This window comes from Theobroma cacao, chromosome 2, assembly GCF_000208745.1.
Source record: "Theobroma cacao cultivar B97-61/B2 chromosome 2, Criollo_cocoa_genome_V2, whole genome shotgun sequence".
Classification (NCBI taxonomy): domain Eukaryota; kingdom Viridiplantae; phylum Streptophyta; class Magnoliopsida; order Malvales; family Malvaceae; genus Theobroma; species Theobroma cacao.
The window spans coordinates 32,580,513-32,599,891 of NC_030851.1; the positions used below are offsets into that span (position 1 = coordinate 32,580,513).

At 34.0% G+C, this 19,379-nt stretch overlaps 3 protein-coding genes across 3 annotated transcripts; 2 read left to right on the top strand and 1 right to left on the bottom strand.

Annotated features, from left to right (window-relative positions):
* LOC18609512 (2-phytyl-1,4-beta-naphthoquinone methyltransferase, chloroplastic) lies at window positions 573-2,948 on the top strand. The gene is made up of 8 exons (XM_007044651.2): window positions 573-871; window positions 954-1,018; window positions 1,093-1,183; window positions 1,285-1,373; window positions 1,582-1,715; window positions 1,803-1,864; window positions 2,075-2,174; window positions 2,643-2,948. The coding sequence occupies exons 1-8, from the start codon at window positions 752-754 to the stop codon at window positions 2,741-2,743; spliced, it is 762 nt and encodes a 253-aa protein (XP_007044713.2). The 5' UTR covers window positions 573-751; the 3' UTR covers window positions 2,744-2,948.
* LOC18609513 (cysteine-rich receptor-like protein kinase 2) lies at window positions 3,055-8,677 on the bottom strand. Its single transcript, XM_007044652.2, has 9 exons — window positions 8,631-8,677; window positions 8,270-8,352; window positions 5,499-6,369; window positions 5,225-5,338; window positions 4,857-4,996; window positions 4,562-4,772; window positions 4,175-4,409; window positions 3,857-4,007; window positions 3,055-3,719 (listed from the first exon to the last, which is right to left on the bottom strand). The coding sequence occupies exons 3-9, from the start codon at window positions 6,259-6,261 to the stop codon at window positions 3,375-3,377; spliced, it is 1,959 nt and encodes a 652-aa protein (XP_007044714.2). The 5' UTR covers window positions 6,262-6,369; window positions 8,270-8,352; window positions 8,631-8,677; the 3' UTR covers window positions 3,055-3,374.
* LOC18609514 (cysteine-rich receptor-like protein kinase 3) lies at window positions 14,002-17,837 on the top strand. Its single transcript, XM_007044656.2, has 7 exons — window positions 14,002-15,052; window positions 15,481-15,594; window positions 15,677-15,816; window positions 15,904-16,114; window positions 16,199-16,433; window positions 16,827-16,968; window positions 17,080-17,837. The coding sequence occupies exons 1-7, from the start codon at window positions 14,278-14,280 to the stop codon at window positions 17,407-17,409; spliced, it is 1,947 nt and encodes a 648-aa protein (XP_007044718.2). The 5' UTR covers window positions 14,002-14,277; the 3' UTR covers window positions 17,410-17,837.

Genomic DNA, 19,379 nt, shown 5'->3' on the forward strand with positions numbered 1-19,379 from the left:
TAGTGTTTAAAATCAGGAAACTTATCAAAAAATCAAATAAAAGACCAGATCTTTGTTTTTGAAATTTGAAAATGTCTAAAATTATGCAACTTATTACTAAAGTCATGATAGAAGAGAAGATCGAATCTTTCCAATTTTCTATAATTTCTTCTGCCATGAAATTTAACTTCTTTTCCAATCTTTTTAAATTCAAAATTGTTCATACCCCTTTTATTATCTCCATTAATTTAATTATAATCCTTTATTATAAGGCTCTTTTCTAAAATAAATAATCATTTCTTTTCATTTCGTTTTGACATAGGGTTTTTTTTTTAACTTTTTTTAGGATCAACTTTAGCATTTGGTACGTAGCTAGCTAGAATCTTAATTAATTTCAATCCAATATTTGCTTTTTAGTGTAAATGTTGAACTATTTGTTATTAGAACCAAATTCCCACCATCAGCCCATGGTGTTGTCCAAACCATTTAGAATTGTAAGAGAGTTGATTTTTTTCCATAATATGGTGGATTTTACCTTTCTGAAAAAATATTAAGAAGTACTGACAGCTTAGAACGAACATGTGTAGACCTTTGTCTGTTTTAAAGATAAAAACTTGACTGTAGACAGAAACACAATCTCGGGCTAGGTTCTAGGTGTCGGCCGGCTTCAACTGAAGCCCAAACATAGTAATGGGGGCTGGTTTTGTCATTTTCCGGTGTTTATCAGAATAGAAAGTAGAAAGGATACACATCACAACTCCGAACAAAGAAAATGGCTTCTCTCCGATTCTCGGCTCCGCACCTACCTGGTTCCCGGTTCAAGCGCCGTCTGGTTCGCTGCGCTGGCGAGCGCCAGGAGCTTTTTAACCGCATTGCTCCTGTTTACGACAACGTCAGTTATCTCTCCCTCTCTATCGCATTATTTAACAATTCTTCTTCTTTTAATCATTTTTCTTGGGTGCAAAAATTTGCAGTTAAATGATTTGCTGAGTTTCGGTCAGCATCGAATATGGAAACGCATGGCCGTATCCTGGAGTGGGTAGGCATTTAAAATTTTCCCTCTTTGCTGCTTCTGTTTGTCGTGGAATTTTAATTTGAGTAGTAATGAAACAGGGCAAAACCGGGTGATTCAGTGTTGGATTTGTGCTGTGGAAGTGGGGATTTAACGTTCCTCATGTCCGAGAAAGTTGGTTGTTACGGCAAAGTATGTTTTGTTGAATGTGTATATTACCATTGTTACTGTCTATTGACAGTTTGGATTTATGTAGCAAAAGAGAAATAATGTCTGTGTTGGTAAATTTGTAGGTAACGGGCCTTGATTTCTCCAAGAAGCAACTATCAATTGCTATATCACGGCAATACGTGCTTTCAAAGGCTTGCTACAATAACATTGAGTGAGCACTGGTAAATTCAGTTGTTAACAAACTAAGTAGTAATTTTTATGGAACAACCCATGTTTAAGAAAATGAAAACGCTCTTCCCATAATATGGACCCCATAGGTGAATCATTGCAAAGTTACTTGTAATTTGCTTCTAAAATCATGACCGCAAGTTGTATTTTGGTTATGGCATGGGATAATTTGGGTTTGTGATTGAATCCAGATGGGTTGAAGGTGATGCACTTGATTTGCCGTTTTCTAATGGTATCTTTGATGCTATGACTATGGGTTATGGGCTACGTAATGTGGTTGATATACGTAAAGCTCTGCAGGAGATGTTTCGAGTTTTAAAGCCAGGTCTAAAGTCTATCTTCCTTTTTTTTTCTCGATGAAATTGTAGCCATAGGTTGATGGGAATGTTCTAAATTTTGTGTGGTTTTTCAGGCTCAAGGGTATCAATCCTCGACTTTAATAAAAGCACGCAGCCATTTACTGCCTTGTTTCAGGTAGCCATAAGCATTGTGCCTTTTATTTTGGGTTCTCTACCACTGCCTCAACTTAACAGATACCTTATGATTTTTTTTTCAACGCCGTAAAGAGTCTTGAATTAGTGATGAATGTCATTCTGCCTTGCACTTATAGTACATCAAGTTCAATACTGAAACATGCCACTGACATCAGAAACTAAATTTATCTTAAATTTTGCTTTTGGAAAGGAATGGATGATTGACAATGTAGTAGTTCCAACAGCAACAGTTTATGGCCTTGCCAAGGAGTACAAGTATTTGAAAGCTTCAATCAATGAATTTTTAACAGGTTTGTTGTCTGTCAATATCCTATTGCTATTCATGCAGAATTGTTCTTTTCAGAGATGATTCATTTGCTACATGATATAACAAATTCAGTTTTGGAACTCTAGTTTCGTTTAATCTTGTTTACAGTAGATATTTTTTAATTTATAGATTCTTGTCACTGAGGTGCCTATTAGATCTATATCGATTTAACTTTCATTTTAGGTATTCTTAGTCAAATTTTCTTTGTAGATCAGACGTTTTTCTTTGCAAATGAAATTATTATATCTTCACACCAAAGTATGCAATAATGCTTCGCTCCAAAAATAGTTTCATCTATTTGTATTGCTTCTCAGAATGATGACACAATTGAGATTTTGATTTGTTATAGACTGTAATTGGGCTTTAAATGCAGAACCAGAAATAATCTGAAACCTAGGGTGGGAGGATATAGTTGTAGCTTATAACTAAAGTACCCTGTTCTCTGTTGTAGGGAAGGAATTGGAGAAACTCGCTTTAGAAACAGGGTTTTCTAATGCCAGACATTATGAGATCGGTGGAGGCCTCATGGGGAACTTAGTAGCCACACGTTAAATGAAATTCAGGCTTTATCTTTTCTTGCAATGTTTGAATTTTTTCTGTTGGTGAAGAAGCATTCTGTTCTCTGAATTTCCAAACATTTCTAAATGCCGACCATATATGCTGGGGCTTTAGTATGGATTCTCCATAAAGGTTGCTAAACTGAACAGCGGTGTGATTGACAAATCAATAATAGTTAATAATGCTTTAGTTTGCATCAGAGTTGTCGTTTCTTACTTTTTATGTTCTTCTAAAGCTTACAATATGGATTACTTAATCTACTATAGAGGCTGGGTACTTTGAAGCCTGAGAAATGAATCTGCTGCTATCAATGCTGAAATGATCTGAGGGTTATATATCAACAAAAAATTCATAGTAAGTCGATATTTGTACATTATACAATATTATGTCCCTTAGCTATTCTTATCTGATATGGAAGAGCTGGGTTATGTATATGAGTATCATTCTGCATTCTGAAGACAACTATTCATTTGGCTCTTTATTGTTTGCTCACAAATCCATGCAACAAGATACTCGACCCAGGCAAAATTCTAATCTAGAACTGTTTTGAAGCTTTTTACTTATCAAAATTGAGAGTACTGCCCTATTAAGATTGACTCTTTTCATCCCCACCAGACTCCAAAGATCATCTTGCGTAAAAGGAACTGTGGGTGACAGTGGCAATCGAATCAGTATCAGCTGCATTGAAGGGATAGCCTGGGTTCTCACTCGTGTCATTGAATTCCATAGTCTTTTCATCCATAAAAGGAGGATTAGTTGGTGCAGGGAGGTCTTCATCTTTCTTTGTTAGCATCTGTAGTACCTTCGACATTGATGGTCTTAGTGATGGAATCTCTTGGGCGCAAAGAAGTCCAATATGCACTACTCTGAATATCTCATTTTTAACATTGCTGCTGTGGTGGTTGTTATGTAACATTAGGTTTGGGTCATAAATCTCCTCCACGGTCCCTAATTGAAAGTGTTTCCACGCCTGCTCCGTCAATTAAAAAAAAAATACAAAAGAGCTATTAATAAACCGTTTTTCTCACAGGGAAATCAGCTTTAGTTGAAGGGGAGCTTCAACTGGGTAAAGAAGGGCATATTTTAGAGAGACTGCATGAAACTTACAATTGTAACTAGACTGTCAGAGTATTCTGCGGCTTTGCTCCTGTTGTTTTGCTTTCCTGTAACGATCTCCAGTAAAAGCACTCCAAAACTATAGACATCCACCTTCTCTGTTAACTGGCCATGGGCTAGGTATTCCGGAGCCATATATCCTCTGTGGATTGTAAAAATAGAAATTATAAGTTCAAAACATATTTAAAATGGACATTCGAAAAACAAATTTGCTCTTCTAATACTCGTGCTCTTGACTTTCCAGACGCTCTTGAATATTCTACACAACAAAACACTGCATTGAACAAACAGAAACAACGTGATGCTTACAGCGTTCCAGCAATGGCAGTGCTGATGTGACTCTGATCTTCCTGGAAAGACCTTGCCAATCCAAAGTCGGCAATTTTGGCACGGAGCCTTGAATCCAACAAGATATTGCTAGCTTTTATATCTCGGTGAATGATTTTGTTCTTGGAGTTCTCGTGAAGATAGACTAAACCTTCGACGGTCCCAATAATAACTTCATATCTCTTTTCCCAGTTAAGCACTTTACCTCTGCTGGGATCTGTTATGTTTGTGAAGAGGAAAATAACTGTTAGTATATAAGCTTCAATTAACTGGTTTATTTTTATTTTTTAAAGTGAATGGGCTGCCTATATATATCAGAATCATTTTAAGCTTTGGCATCCATATTGGATGTTAAATATTGGTAATTACCAAAAATGAAACGATCAAGGCTCTTGTTAGGGAGGAACTCATAGACGAGAAGACTTTCCGGTCCAGCGCAACTACATCCCAACAACCTGACCAGGTTTTTATGCTCCACGCTGCTTATTATGTTGACTTCATTGTAGAAATCTGCTGCTCTGTGTCGATTGTTAAAGAAAAGCCTCTTGACTGCAATCTCTCTTCCATCAGGTAGAATTCCCTACAGAGGAAAAATAATTCTGAAACCATAACACACTGGTTCAATGCCAAAGAAGAAAAGTGGGCATCAGAGGAAAAAACCAACCTTATAAACTGTCCCAAATCCTCCTTGCCCGAGCTTGTTCACATCGTTGAAAGATCCTGTAGCCCTCTCAAGTGTGGAGTACTTGAAATTTAAGTTACTATCATGAAGGAGTTTCACCAACTTCTCTGCATCATTTGAACCTGGAAGGCAGAAATATTTCAGCAAGGGAGGACATGGAAAACTAGGAAAGAATACTGATACCATGCCATTAAACCTAAACTTGCCTCACCACAATTTCATGTACTTGAATAATTTAGATAACATGGGCTGACAACTACAACAATTTTATCTCTCATATGGCTGCTGTTTTTGGGTCCTTTTCGGTGTATGGAAATTTAGTAATTAAACCTTGTAAATGAAACTTTTACCTCGTCTTTTCTTTTGTATGTATCTATGCTTCCGGATATAAACTCCAATAGCTACTCCAATCGCTAAAACAACCAGAGAACTGACAACAGAAACTACTATAATTATAATGGTTCCTGCAAATCCATGAATGCAAGTTCACAATCAGCTCAAAACTATTAAGGTAGAAAGTTTGTTCCCTGTCAGCTAACGAATTTGGGAACGTATACAGGGAAGTATATTAAGAAACGACATTGTTTTAATTAACTAGAATTAAAGAAGATGAAATTCTTTTACCTTTTGAAATTCCATTTCCTGGTTCTTTGTTGAGGAAATTCGTGTCAGAGTACCTCACAAAGCAGCCAGTGTTGAGTGCGCGTCCCTCTGACCAAGGCAAGCACCCTAATATTGATGCAGATGCATTCTCCAAACATGCTTTACAAGAACTCTTGTTCAATGTCCTCCAGCAATTAACCAAAACATAAGCTGACTCATTTGTCCCTGGAACTGCCACCTGAGCCTTAGCGTAGCCTTCCTTTTCCAGTGCAGCAACAACTGCATGGTTCACAGCCTGTCTTGCCGAGTCCTGAAAATTTGACCCCTTCCGGCTTGTATTCCCACATACTGCCCTGTCATCCGGTCCCGTGTACTCCTCAAAGAAGGTATAGTTCTCAGATCTCATGAAGCATCCGTCAAGAAAAATGCGGCCCCCATTGTGTGGATAGCATTGAGGAAGAACCGTACGTGCCTCAGCATAGCACAGTACACAGTCAAGCAAAGAGAGGTCCCCATAACACTGAGCAAGGCCATGGTTAGCATCAGGCCCTGAGCCTGTAACTGCTGTTCCAAAACCTGAATCACGCATCTGTTCACTAATATTCTCCATTGTAGCGACAAAATTTGGAACAAAGATGGTTGTGTTGTGCTCCATTTGGTTGCCACAAGTAATGTTCACTGTTTGGGCTCTTGGATCTCCTCCTACTCTTGTAAGTAATGCCAGAGATCCTATAAGAACAAAGAAAGTATATAGAGAACGGACGAGTTGAACTGTTTTATGCATTTTCTTGAAGGTGAACTTGGATTTTGGAGTGGCCAAATTGTTCCAAGTTCTATTGCAAGGCCCAAGAAATCGGTTTAAGTGCCATCAACTGTGAAGAGATTAACGAGCCTGAAAAAAAATGAAAATGATTATGCAAATTCCATCTTTTGGTGGTGCTTTAAAGGCCAAAAGAAAAAGAAAAAAAAGAAAATCCAAATAGAGAACAGTGAAATCAACTTGTTCTAAGAATCGCAAATGAAGTAGACAGCTAAATATTACTACTCTCTGTTTTAACAGAAACTAAACAAGAGAATGGAAACTGGGAAGGAAAGCGATTGGCGTTGAAATTTTAGCACCGTCTTTAAAGGCTCTACACGTTTCTACATTTCCCAAAGTCAAAAAAGCAAGTCCTGATTTGGCACTAAACCTTTGCCAATTGCCAGTCGTTGCACCAAACAGGAGTTTTCATGGTTTCACATATGAACAAGTTCTAGGAAATGATTAAAGAGAATTTAAAGGAGCCAATGACATCCTCATCCATGGTTATGACATGAATATTTTACCGGAGTTTACTGCTACGATAAATTCTGTAATTATATATGCATCTCTATTGGGCATTTGATGCTTGACATTACAACCATCACCTTTGCAAAAGGCAAAGATTTGGACCCCACTGCTGTAATCGTTATTGTTGTTAGCAGTTTTGTCAAAGAAATGGACCATGAAGGCCCAAGAACAGGACTGTGACAACGGCCCACCTTGACAGAAAACTGGATTAAAGTGCTAATTAAAGAGATATAAGTATGATTAAGAATCATCAGGATCGGATTTATAATCATTCATCATATTCCAGCAAATTAACAAGGGTTTTAACTCGAGTAGCATTTAACAGTAGTTAGCATTCTTCTTACGTTTCGCAAAGACGTTTATGCTTTGTGAAACTACTACTGTCGGTATTAGAATTCATAAATGCGCCTGGTGGAAACAAATCAACCAGCATTAATAATCGAGGGAGAATGGTAGGACCCACTACACCGCCAAGTGGCCCATCCGCGCTTACAGTAAGACACGTTGCAGTAGATTGTAGGAGCAATGACGGTAGAATTAAAGAATGAAGAGAAGGCAATCTGTAGGTGCCGATCATGTTCCAGGCTCAATGAAGCCTTTAAAGCATTGCAATCAACAAAAAGAGATAGAGATAGGGTGCATAAACGGTTATTTGATTAATTCGATTTTAAATATTTAATAATTAAATTAATCAAATTTATATTTTGAATTAATTAAATTTATATTTTAAAATAATTGAAATCGAATTGAATTATATAAATAACTGAATTAATTGAAATCGAACTAATTCGATTAGTTTGATTTAGTTTTTAAAAACTGAGTTTGATAAATTTTTTATTTTTTATGTTTATATATATTTATTTATATTTTTTTAAATAAATTAATATTATAAAAATATTAAAAATTATAATAAAAAATTATAATAAATCAAATAAATACTCATATAATTAAAAAAATTAAAATAGAAAAGAGATTAAATTTAAGATTTATTTTTCATGTAAAATCTTCATAATATTTTTATTTAAATTCAATTAAAAAATTTTCAAACTGAAACTGAATTAAATTAATTTTAATAACTAAACTATTCAAATAATTGAATTAATTAAATTAAAAAAATCAAGCGCATTTTAATTCGGTTCGATTTACATTTGTTCATCCCTAAAAAAGAGAAAGCTTGTGGAAAACTTTCGGTTATTCAAACAGACAGAATATGCAACACAGTTAAAATTTAGCTCATTTTTTTGTAAGTTTCTTTCAACAAAAACATGTTTATAGAATTCTGATGAAATCGTCTGTCATCTTGTTCAAAAAATTCTGTCTACAATTTCTCAGTGTTCTTTACATTTCAAAGAAACTAAAAACCAAAACACATATAACATATTCAGTTAAGACCCAGAAACTAAAACGGAGACAAATACCAGAAATTCTAAAAAAGACAGGATAGGATCTTAACATGACTTACCTTTATCTACAAGTAGCGGCCGGCAGCTTCAACTTGAGAGAAGAGATGGAGCAAGTTTTGCAAATTAACGAAAGAGGAAGCAGCTGATACGAATATATATATGTAAGAATGAGAGACTAGATAAATGGAGGAGTGTTTTCGATCAGATAGGTGAAATTAGTGGAAGAGAAGTCAAAGTAAGGACTGAAAAATGAAAGATAGATCCGGTTTTGGCTTTAAAATTCAGAGCAAGCCTGCTGCCTGCTCGTTTGTTGATTCGTTGGGATGCCAAGTCTTTCAAACAAGAACCGCAAAAGGCTTTTTGAGAAATAAATCGAAAGGCAAAATGGAAAAAACGCGGTAAGAGAGTTGAATTTCTTACCTGAACCAGTCCGTACGTTTTTTCCCCGTTCGACGATTGTCGCGTGTTTGGACTTCTAGTTTCATTCTCAAATTACCGTTCTAGCCTTTTATCCTACTACGATTTTTCTCTCTCTTCTGTTGTTTTATTGCTCGATAAAACTTTCAAATTCAATAGTCTTTTAAGTAAGATTAATACTTAATTAATTATACATATCGCATATTTTAGGCTTACATAAGTTTTGAAAATTGGAATGTAAAGACAACCTAAAATGAGATGATAAATAAGATAAGGACATTAGGTGATTATCTTTTCTTGCCATTTACTTTATTATTGTATGTTGTTAGTGATAACTAGATATCAAGTGACACAGGTTTTCGCTGCTAAACTAAACAAAGACTTTAGTGATGACTTCGATTTTTGACGCAGAAGCATATTGCACGTACTGATAGATAGACTTCCTTAAAACCAAAAATGTACTAGATCTAGCAGTGTGCATATATTTTAAGTATTAATTCAAGTCCCAATTTCAGCCATAAAAAAAGTATTTAAAGCTCTAAATAAATGCAATTAATTCTAATAGATGCATTAAACAAATATCATAAAATTGTTAAATGTTAATCAGGGTACTGCTATAGTCCTCTCAACTTGATCATTTTTCCATCACGAGACTCTTATTTCCAAGTCAACCTGGACTAAAGATTAGTTGGATCTAACCCACCGCTTTACGCCAAAAAGTCCTCCGCGTACTAAAACATTTTAGAGTTGCGAATACTGTTCAAAGTTGGCTTCGGGCAACTCCAGAAATACTAGTTGTAAATACAGCATCACCCTCTAAAGTTAAACAAAGAGCATGATTTAGGCGTGCTTGAAGTTTGTGAAGAACGTTCTACTACTTTTTCTCGGTGGAACAATAATTGAATAGTGAATACCTGGTCCCAGGCTTCCTGGTTAGCCGAAATCTTGACAAATTAAACACAGGGCTTGAACTCGGTGTGCCTGGTACTGGCAGGGCGTTCGCGCTCTGCCAGTTACTTTTTTTGTTTTTTTTTTGTTTTGTGATTTTGTTTTGTTTCTAATTATTTAATTAATTAATTTTTAATTTTTTTATTTATCTAAGCCAAATTACAGTGTCTACAGTTTGATTCAACAAACAATGACTGCTAAAAACAAAAATTCAATATTATGTATTTTCCTTCAACCAGTAGCAGTAATTGTTCTGCAAATAATGTTGGAACAATGGGTCATAATTTTTCCTCAAACCATCAACAGTCAGATTTTGCTTTTTGTGGCACTCAACTAGCAGCTTATTGCAATGCTAACAATAATGGTAAAATCATGTATTCTTAAGTTAATGTCATCAAAAATTAATATAGAAATTATTCAATTAAACTCTTCTATATGAATAATGATGAAGGTCAAATGGAAAATATTGATCGTCAATTCAATAATGATCTGCCACAAAGACAACAATCTATTCCAAAAAGCAGCATGATGCACTTACGTAAGTCTAATAAATATTGAAACAACTGTCTCAAATCCATTTAAGCTATTCCATCAATATTATCATTAACACAACTTTACTTTTATTTGTGATTCATTTAATAGGAAGCTGTTACACAACATTTTGCTTTGAAGGACTAACATATGTTTGTCTTTTTTGTTATGCTTACATGTGGTATAAAGAAAAAACTATGCGTACATGTGGTATAAAGAAAAAACTAACATATCAAAGAGAAGTAGAAATCTGACTTTTAGTCTTTGTTATCATAAAAGTATAGTTAAAATACCACCATTTAGACCAACACCTCTCTTTCTAGATAATTTATTTAATGACAACACAAATTGTAGAGAAGTTAGTATCCTATATTTAATAAAATCTAACCCTAACATATAAATCCTTTCATTTTTCCTCTTTCTCTCTCTTCCTCATCACTCATTCTCTTTTTAAATCTCCTCCACCACCATTGTCCTCCTCCAAAACCGTCGTTGTGCTTCTTCACCAAAACCCCCTTTTCTCTCTTCTTTTGGAGGATATTTCATCCTTCATTGTGAGAAGTGCCAAATCCACACTTCATTGTATTGGCCACATCTTTGGTGACCGAGTGCCACTAGAGAAAGGAAAGAAATAAAAAATTATATTAAAATTTTAATTATCAATTATTAATATTTTAAATAAATTTTTAAAAATTTAATATTTCAAATTAAAAAATATATTAAAATTTAATTATAAATTATTGATATTTTTAAAAAATATTATGAAATTAATATTTCAAATTTAAAAAATCATATTAAAGTTTTGATTATAAACTATTAATATTTTAAATAAATAAAAAATAATAATTGAAAATAAATAACCGCATTAAAATTTTTATTAAAAATTCATAACATTTTTAATAAATATAAAAAAATTAACATTTCAAATTAAAATCATATTTATTTTTTATTTATGATTATTAATAATTTAAATAAAATATAAAAAAGTTTAATATTTTATAATAAAAATATCATAAATTATAATAAAAACTATTTTTATTATTTTGTCTCTTATTTCTTTATAAATCCAAAATTATTCTTGTCAATCAAATAATGAAATAATATTAAAATGATAATTTTATTTCATTAATCAAACTACATAATAATTATTATTGTTTTATCATATTTTTTCATAAATAACTATTCCATTTCATGATGTAAATGTGTGTTTAGGTGTACTAACCGGGAATACCCTGCAATGATATTCACATGTAAGTTTAATGACTTATTGAATCCATCATTATCAGATTTCAATAAAGTAGTACTTACTCTTCAGGGGGAAAAATCTTGCTAATTAATATTTTTAAGAACAACTTTCAGTGCGAAAGGACAAAGTTGCAAGCCACTTGTTATGACTCAGGCTCCAAGCCCAATTGTCAAAGTTCCGTCAAGTGTACACATGACGACCAAGGTAGGTGCTGTGCCATCTGCGCATATAAAATAGGGATTAATCTTTTTAACAACTGTTACCAACTATTTGCATGATTTGATATCAAGAAAGAACATACAACTTTCATGTATATAAAATGAACACATCCGCATTCAAGTATTTGATTAATTGATTAATGTATGAGTTTTTATTTAAAAAATAAAATTTAAATCAATTCTCATAAAGGTACTAACCTCATTTTTTTTCTCTCTCCTTCCTTTTTTTTTTAGATTTACTTCTTTTCTTTACTAATTTAAGTATTGAAAAAGGGAATTATCGAAAACTTTTCTATGCACTCTTTCTTTTTTTTAAAGTGATTTGATAAATTAATTTTGATTCATATTCTTTATAATTAATTAATATTTTACTCCATTGTTATTTATAGAGTAGTTAACTTACTTTATAATTTTCACATAATTAACTGATGGTGTGTCTTAAAGCATTATTAAATTTTGACTTATATTGCTTTAAAAAATATTTTTTAACTTATATCATTATCATTTTTTATTTGAAAAAAGGAGATTCGAAATTTGTTTTTTTTTTGGAGTAAGAGGATCATACTCCAATTGTTGTTGAGTTAAATATTTGAGTGCAAGTTATATCATTATCTAAACATATAATTAATTGAACAATTATTGATTATTGAAATTATATATGTCAAATTCATGTGTTTTTATATTTTTATGATCTCAAAATTTATTTTTTAATTTTAATTGGTCATAGCATATTAATTTCTATAAAGGAAATTTTAATTAGACAAAAAATATATTTAATTTTAACATTTTTCAGGAAAGTACTTAATATTTTATATACATACATAAATACATATATATATATATATGTATATTTTATGTCCATATACTTTAAATATAAAACAATTGAGAATTAATCAAATTGTAATGCACAAACTTATTATTTTCATTATTGCAGTTATGATATTTTAAGACTAAATATTCACGTGCAACGTATCAAGGGCCAAAACTTAAGTCCAATCTCCTGCAGTTTTAAACTTTGAAAATAGAATTTTAAGTAAACCTATAAATTACGAGCCCACGTTCTTAATCCAAAAGACATGCCTAATAGATAATGGAAGACCCATGTTTATATACCCAATATTAACTCTTTCTCTTACTGATATGAGATTCGTGACATTTTACCTTACCTAATTATGTAAAGCGCTCGTTGCACTAGCTCTTTACCCATATAGGAGAGAAACTCTTACATTAATCCAAATCTACCTCGACCCTTGTATCTCTCATGAGAGTCCACATCAATGAAGACCTGGGTATGTTCTGATACTACTTATCATGGGTTAGAACTTTAAGTCCAACCTCATGCGACTTTAAAATTTGAAAATAGAATTTTAAGTAAGCTTATAAATTACGAATCCACATTCCCAACCCAAAAGACTTGCCTAATAGGTAGTGGAGAATGTCCACATCAGTAAGATATGAAATGGATCTTGGGTATATAAAACATGGGTCTTCCACCACTTATTAGATATATCTTTTGGGTTAGGAACGTGGACTCGTGATTTATAAGCTTACTTAAGATCTATTATCAAAGCTTAAAGTCGCACGGATTTGGGCTTAAGTTCAGACCGTGATAAGTAGTATCAAAGCAAACTCAGATCTTTACTGATTTGAGCCCTTATGAGATATACAAAGGTCGAATTAGACTTAAACTAGTGTAACAATCCCTCTCTTTTATAGGTAAAGAGTCAATGCAACGAGAGCGTTACACAATTGGATATCCCACATCAGTGATGGATCTTTGGAATATAAAACATGAATCTTCTATCTTCTATCACCTATTAAGCATATCTTTTGGATTGATAATGTAAGCTCGTAATTTATAAGTTTACTTAAACTTTATTTTTAGAGCTTAAAATCGCACAAGATTGAACTTAAGTTCTGACTCATGACACAATGCACATAAAGCTAAAACTAATTTGTAATAAAAGAGCGATAGCTTGAACTTTAAAAGAAATAATAATAAGTAAATAAAAAGCAAGTTAACCTAAATTAAAAGAAAATATTCATATCCATAAGTGACATAGCAGCAGGGGCAATACAATATTTCTACAACAAACTTGATATTTAAATTAAGTCGCCATATTAATGGGTTAGATACTTTGATGGGCCACATCAGACTGAAAACTTTCACACTTTCACACTATGTTAACAGTCAATCAGACAGACATCAGTACGAACTTATATCCCACCAAAGGAAGCATTTATATTATTTCCAGAAAAACATCATTGTCAACGCCAACGACCATGTCGTTTTACTTAATATTCAAATTAATAAAGAAACAAACCCCTCACGCCTCATTAACAACTTGTCCCAGTCAACAACTAAATCTGTTTCTTAACTTGAACAGAGGCAGGTCGGTTCCCTTCCCAATACTTTCCTACTGTTGTCTTTCTTTCGGTTTCCCCTTGGACGTACGCATCACGCGCTTACGTGTTCCCGTGGCAATTTTGCCACGACGCCATTGAAGTATGTCGCGTTTCTTCATTCTGCTTTCTCATCTGACTTTCCCATTGTCTTCCTTCTTATCGAACCCACTTTGACCTTTACTCTTCCCTATTGATCTCTGAACTGCTTCTAGAACAGAACCAGAGAAAAAATAGCTCAGAAACACTGAATCTTTTGTATTCCTTTTGATTTGAGATTTCGGTTTTGCTTTTCCATCAAGAAATGAACCAGTTTTTATTCTTTTTTCTAATCTTCTTCTTTTTCTTTTCTTTGTTTGCGAAACTTTCTCTTTCTGATCCAAGAGCTACAGAGGCAGCTTTAGTATGCACGAACAGAACTGCTTCAACAACAGAGCGCCAAACCTTTATATCAAACTACTTAGCTGTCATGGACGCCGTTACCCCACTCATCGTTCAGCAGAGGTTCGCTGCTGTTGTAAACGGAACTGGTGACACCAAAGTGTTCGGATATGGCGAGTGCATGAAAGATCTTGATCAAAGCGACTGTAACGTCTGCTTTGCTCAATGCAAAACACAAATCTTGAGATGTCTGCCATTTCAGTTAGTCACACGTGGAGGCAGGCTTTTCTATGATGGTTGTTATTTAAGGTACGATGATTATAATTTCTTTAGTGAAAGTTTGAGTGAAGGAGACCGGACTGTTTGTAACACATCGGATGTTGCTTCAAGTAACCAGACAGTTTTTAGAGATTATGTGTTGCAGTTGGTGAGGAATTTGAGTGTGGAAGCTCCAAAGAATGATGGGTTCTTTGTGGGGTCTGTGAGTAGAGGGAATGTGTCGGTTTATGGATTGGCTCAGTGTTGGGAATTGGTGAATAAGAGTGCTTGTGAATCTTGCTTGGCCAATGCGGTTTCTAGGATTAGATCATGTCTTCCTAAGGAAGAAGGGAGGGCGTTGAATGCTGGTTGTTACTTGAGGTATTCAACGGAGAAGTTTTATTACAATTCAACTGCTCCTCCAGTTATTGGGAATCGAGGTGGGTCAAGATTATTTTTTTTTTTAGTTCCAAATCTTTTCATTGTTCTGCTATGAATGTTGCCTCTGGACTATTTCACTTGTCAATTTCTTTTCTAATTCTAGTTCTCGTTTTCAAAAATTCTGTACTGAATTTATCGAAATAAGAAATTGAACTATACAATTCATATTCTCATGTAACAAGGTTCTGCAATTTTTTTTATAAGATTGCGTCATTAGACTGGTAGTTCTCACGTTTAAAAAAGTTTCTCCTTCCGCAGGTTGTAAAGTATGTAGTGTTATCATAACTGCAGTTTAGGAAATGATGTTGTTGATAATATTAGAAGCAGCTAGAGTAATTTCATTTTATTCTTGTACTACAAGTGGATTCTTAATCTTCCATACATATTTCATCGACACAATAGTTAAGAATGTTGCGATGGTTGTCAGGACGCAGAAAATTAGCTGTTATCCTGGCTACAACATTCTCCACTCTGGCTCTAACGCTGATTATTGCAACTGCCGTGTTCTGTGTGAACAAGAAGCTTGTGAGGAAAAGGAGAGGTATCAATCCTTGTTGTTAATGATCTTGAACTTTTATACCTTAATCATAGAAGTTAAATTTATCTGACTTTCATTTGCATAGAGAGGAAGCAACTAGGAGCTTTATCACACATTGTGAACAAGTCCAAGCTGAATTTCTCATATGAATCTCTTGAAAGGGCTACAAATTACTTTCACGACTCCAATAAACTGGGACAAGGAGGATCTGGTTCTGTGTATAAAGTATGTTCTGATTTGATCCTTACTTCTCTTAGCAGATAATTACATCTTCATTCGAGGAACTGAAAAATAAAATTTTCTGTCTAATAGGGAACTTTGCCTAATGGGAAGGTAGTTGCAATAAAGAGGCTCTTCTTTAATACAAGGCAATGGGTGGACCATTTCTTCAATGAAGTCAATTTAATCAGTAGCATATATCACAAAAATCTTGTAAAGCTGTTAGGATGCAGCATTACAGGCCCAGAAAGCCTTCTTGTGTATGAATACGTGCCAAATCAGAGCCTTCATGATTACCTCTTCGGTTGTTATCTATAAACTGTTGTTTAAAATTTACTAATGCTTCTAATTTGTCTTGTTTCCTTATGAGTTGTTGAATTTGATACAGTTAAAAAAGATGCTGAGCCACTAAGATGGGAGGCGCGATTCAAAATTGTACTGGGTACAGCTGAGGGCTTGGCCTATCTGCATGAGGAGTCAAAGCTGAGGATCATACATAGAGACATAAAACTTAGCAATGTTTTGCTTGATGAGGACCTCATACCAAAAATTGCTGATTTTGGGCTTGCTAGACTTTTTCCAGAAGATAAGACTCATATCAGCACCGCCGTTGCTGGCACATTGTAAGTTCAAGAATTCTGATTGTCTAAATTGATTTTTAAACAATTTTGTTATTTCGATTAGAATCTGATGTTTGTGTGGTTCAGACAACTCACACCTTAGCTCTTGGCAGAGAAAACTGTGTTGGTAGTATTTCATTCACTCAATAAGTGGCAATGTTGGTTTCTTTGACACATTATATCATAGTCAGACAATATGTTGTAGATCTCCCCAGATGTATATCACTTATCATTCATCCCCTGAACTTTTAAATTTTTTGTTGCTCTTTAGAAAATTATATTTAGCAATTCATTTTTATTGTTAGAAGATTGCTCATATATATAACTAAGAAAAATTACATGTAGTTATTTTCATTATATATTGCTAATTATGCGTTCAATAATTTGCATCTGTAGAGGTTACATGGCTCCAGAGTACGTTGTTTGTGGCAAGTTGAGTGAGAAGGTCGATGTTTATAGCTTTGGTGTTCTTGTTATTGAAGTTATATGTGGGAAGAGGAACAAGTTCTCTGAAGACTCGGTCTCTATCCTACACATGGTAATTCCTTTTGCTTGGCATATCTAATAAGTAATGCTCTAGTGACACTTTTTCTTCTCTAAATTCAGTTCTTAAACTCACCAAAAGTCTTTTTTTTTTTTAAATTGAAAGGTTTGGAATCATTATGAAGTGGATAAACTCTGTGAAGCTGTTGATCCTATTATAGAGGATAATTTTCTAAAGGAGGCCTCTCGGTTGCTTAAAATAGGACTACTCTGTGTACAAGCCTATGCAGAAATGCGACCATCCATGTCAACAGTTGTGCAAATGCTTACTGATGATGCTCATGAAATTCCTCAGCCAACACAGCCTCCGTTCTTGAATTCCAGTAGCACAGAAGTCAGCCAAAACATTGCTTCTGAAACTTATAATTCTCAGCCTGAGTCTTACACCCAGTGTTCAGGGAATAGCATGGCACAAAGTATGATTGAGCCTAGATGAAGTGCATTTTTGTAAAATGTCTTGCACAGGATTCACAAAGATGGACTTGTTAGGTTCTTCTACTCTTGACTTGGGCTCCTCTTGTCAGTTCCTGATTCTTTGCGTCTCTGGTAGCAGTGTACAACTGGGAGGTGACAGAATAAGATGAAACATTTCAAGTGACTCTGCACAGTTAGGAGGCATAAAGTGATGTAGATATCATATAATACAAAATGATGTAGACCAATTACCCTTGAATGTTTGCCACTGTAATGTATACCAACTTTTTAACACTGACTAGGTCTGCATTCTTCCTTAGAGCAGCATGATATTATTTGTAATCAAAGAGAGATTTTTGTAAATACTGAAATTATACAAGACAGATCTAAATTTTGTTGAATCATGTACTCATTGTGATCACGGTAATGAAGTTTTTGTTAGCTTTAAGATTGTGCAATGCTATTAACAGTTTTTCTTTTCATGGCTCTAATTTTACATGTCAAGTACTTAATACTTGGTGTCTTCATTGTTTTGACAGTCACCCTCAAAAGAGTGGTAGATCACTATGAAGACTTGATCATTGACCAGGTAAATGCTTGAAACTCCTCTAATGGCCCCAGTAGATGTCCTTTCTGGTCACCTATGAAGGCTTGCAAGTTGCAAGCCAGGTGGTTAGTGTGCAAGTCAATATCGTAGACCTGCATCTGTCAAAGGATATAAAAATGTTTGACCAGTGAACTTACGCAACTCTTAATAGCCTTCGATTCCCTACTCCATTGTTCTTGCAGCAAATAGTCAAGGAAGTTCCAAATTTCTGTTTTACAGTCTTTAGCCTTTGTTAATTAGACCATTGCACTTTCAATCAAACTACATTTTCCTGGTTAATTTTTCTAAAGGAGCAATGCAATTGACAACTTTCCCACAAGTAAGAAAAAAAAAAAGGCAATTTCATGCAAGCTACTTGTGCTTAGTCATAGACGCTTCCTGAGTTAGTGCTTTCATTACACTTTCCCACTGGAATTCAAGACATACATTATTCAATTAGAGTCTAACAAATCTGAATTAGAATATTTGAAGTATTGTTTGATCATTAACTAAAACGCGCTGAACACACCGCCCAAACCTGCACCATATGTTCAAACCCTGTATTAATCTGTCAGGATGTTAACCAAGAATTAATCCTGGCAGACAGCTATAGACAATTCATTGTTGCATTATATAATTAGAACTTTACAAACTAACTGTGCTTTATGTTTTTTTTTGAAGAGGTGCTGATTATTAAAACTCGAGCTTTTTAGACTTGTGAAGTCAACATCACACATTCGCTAGTCTGGATATTTGGTGGATGACATTGTGGCATAAATAAAACCACCGTAAAGTAATTAATACTCATTAATTCCGGGATGACTTTGAGTCCCATGAAGGGAAGTAATCATAAAATAAATCTCGCAATGCCCTGATCAGCCAAGAGATGGCAGTATATAGGCAGCTTGCTCAAGTGACCGTGTGTAGTGTTTGTGTTGCCTTTTTATTTTATTTTAGTGATATTTAATGTGTCTATGAAGAGGTATGATTCTTGTATTTCAAAAAAAAAAAAGACAATATGATTGTTAATTGTAGAAAGTTATGTCTCTTTGATAATTGGAAGGATATATTTGTTCACTTTATAAATAAATGTGTCTATATAATGAAGAAACACGTTACTAATGTTTCAATATCTATAAATACTCATCTCCTCATTATTGAAAACACTTTTCATCTCCTGTATCCTAAATTCAAAAATTATCCTAATCCCATCATTCTAAGCATTCCATATTCACAAAAACTCTATTCTATTACATTCTAAAATTCCTTCAAAAGGAGTTGAAAGACTTACGAGTTTACTAGATTTTCTTTTTGAATGCAAATTAGAAGATCATTGAGTGGTTTGTTGTATCTTAGGAGTAGGAGTAGGATGTTATCGATTGCTTTTTGCATCAACGTAGTGACGG

Coding starts and splice junctions, on each gene's coding strand:
- LOC18609512 (XM_007044651.2), top strand. CDS start 752: ATGGCTTCTCTCCGATTCTCGGCTCCGCACCTACCTGGTTCCCGGTTC. Junction 1,019..1,092: donor ATGGCCGTATCCTGGAGTGG/GTAGGCATTTAA, acceptor GTAATGAAACAG/GGCAAAACCGGGTGATTCAG. Junction 1,716..1,802: donor GTTTCGAGTTTTAAAGCCAG/GTCTAAAGTCTA, acceptor GTGGTTTTTCAG/GCTCAAGGGTATCAATCCTC.
- LOC18609513 (XM_007044652.2), bottom strand. CDS start 6,261: ATGCATAAAACAGTTCAACTCGTCCGTTCTCTATATACTTTCTTTGTT. Junction 4,410..4,561: donor CCTTGATCGTTTCATTTTTG/GTAATTACCAAT, acceptor CAAACATAACAG/ATCCCAGCAGAGGTAAAGTG. Junction 3,720..3,856: donor CTGACAGTCTAGTTACAATT/GTAAGTTTCATG, acceptor TTGACGGAGCAG/GCGTGGAAACACTTTCAATT.
- LOC18609514 (XM_007044656.2), top strand. CDS start 14,278: ATGAACCAGTTTTTATTCTTTTTTCTAATCTTCTTCTTTTTCTTTTCT. Junction 15,595..15,676: donor GCTTGTGAGGAAAAGGAGAG/GTATCAATCCTT, acceptor TCATTTGCATAG/AGAGGAAGCAACTAGGAGCT. Junction 16,969..17,079: donor CGGTCTCTATCCTACACATG/GTAATTCCTTTT, acceptor TTAAATTGAAAG/GTTTGGAATCATTATGAAGT.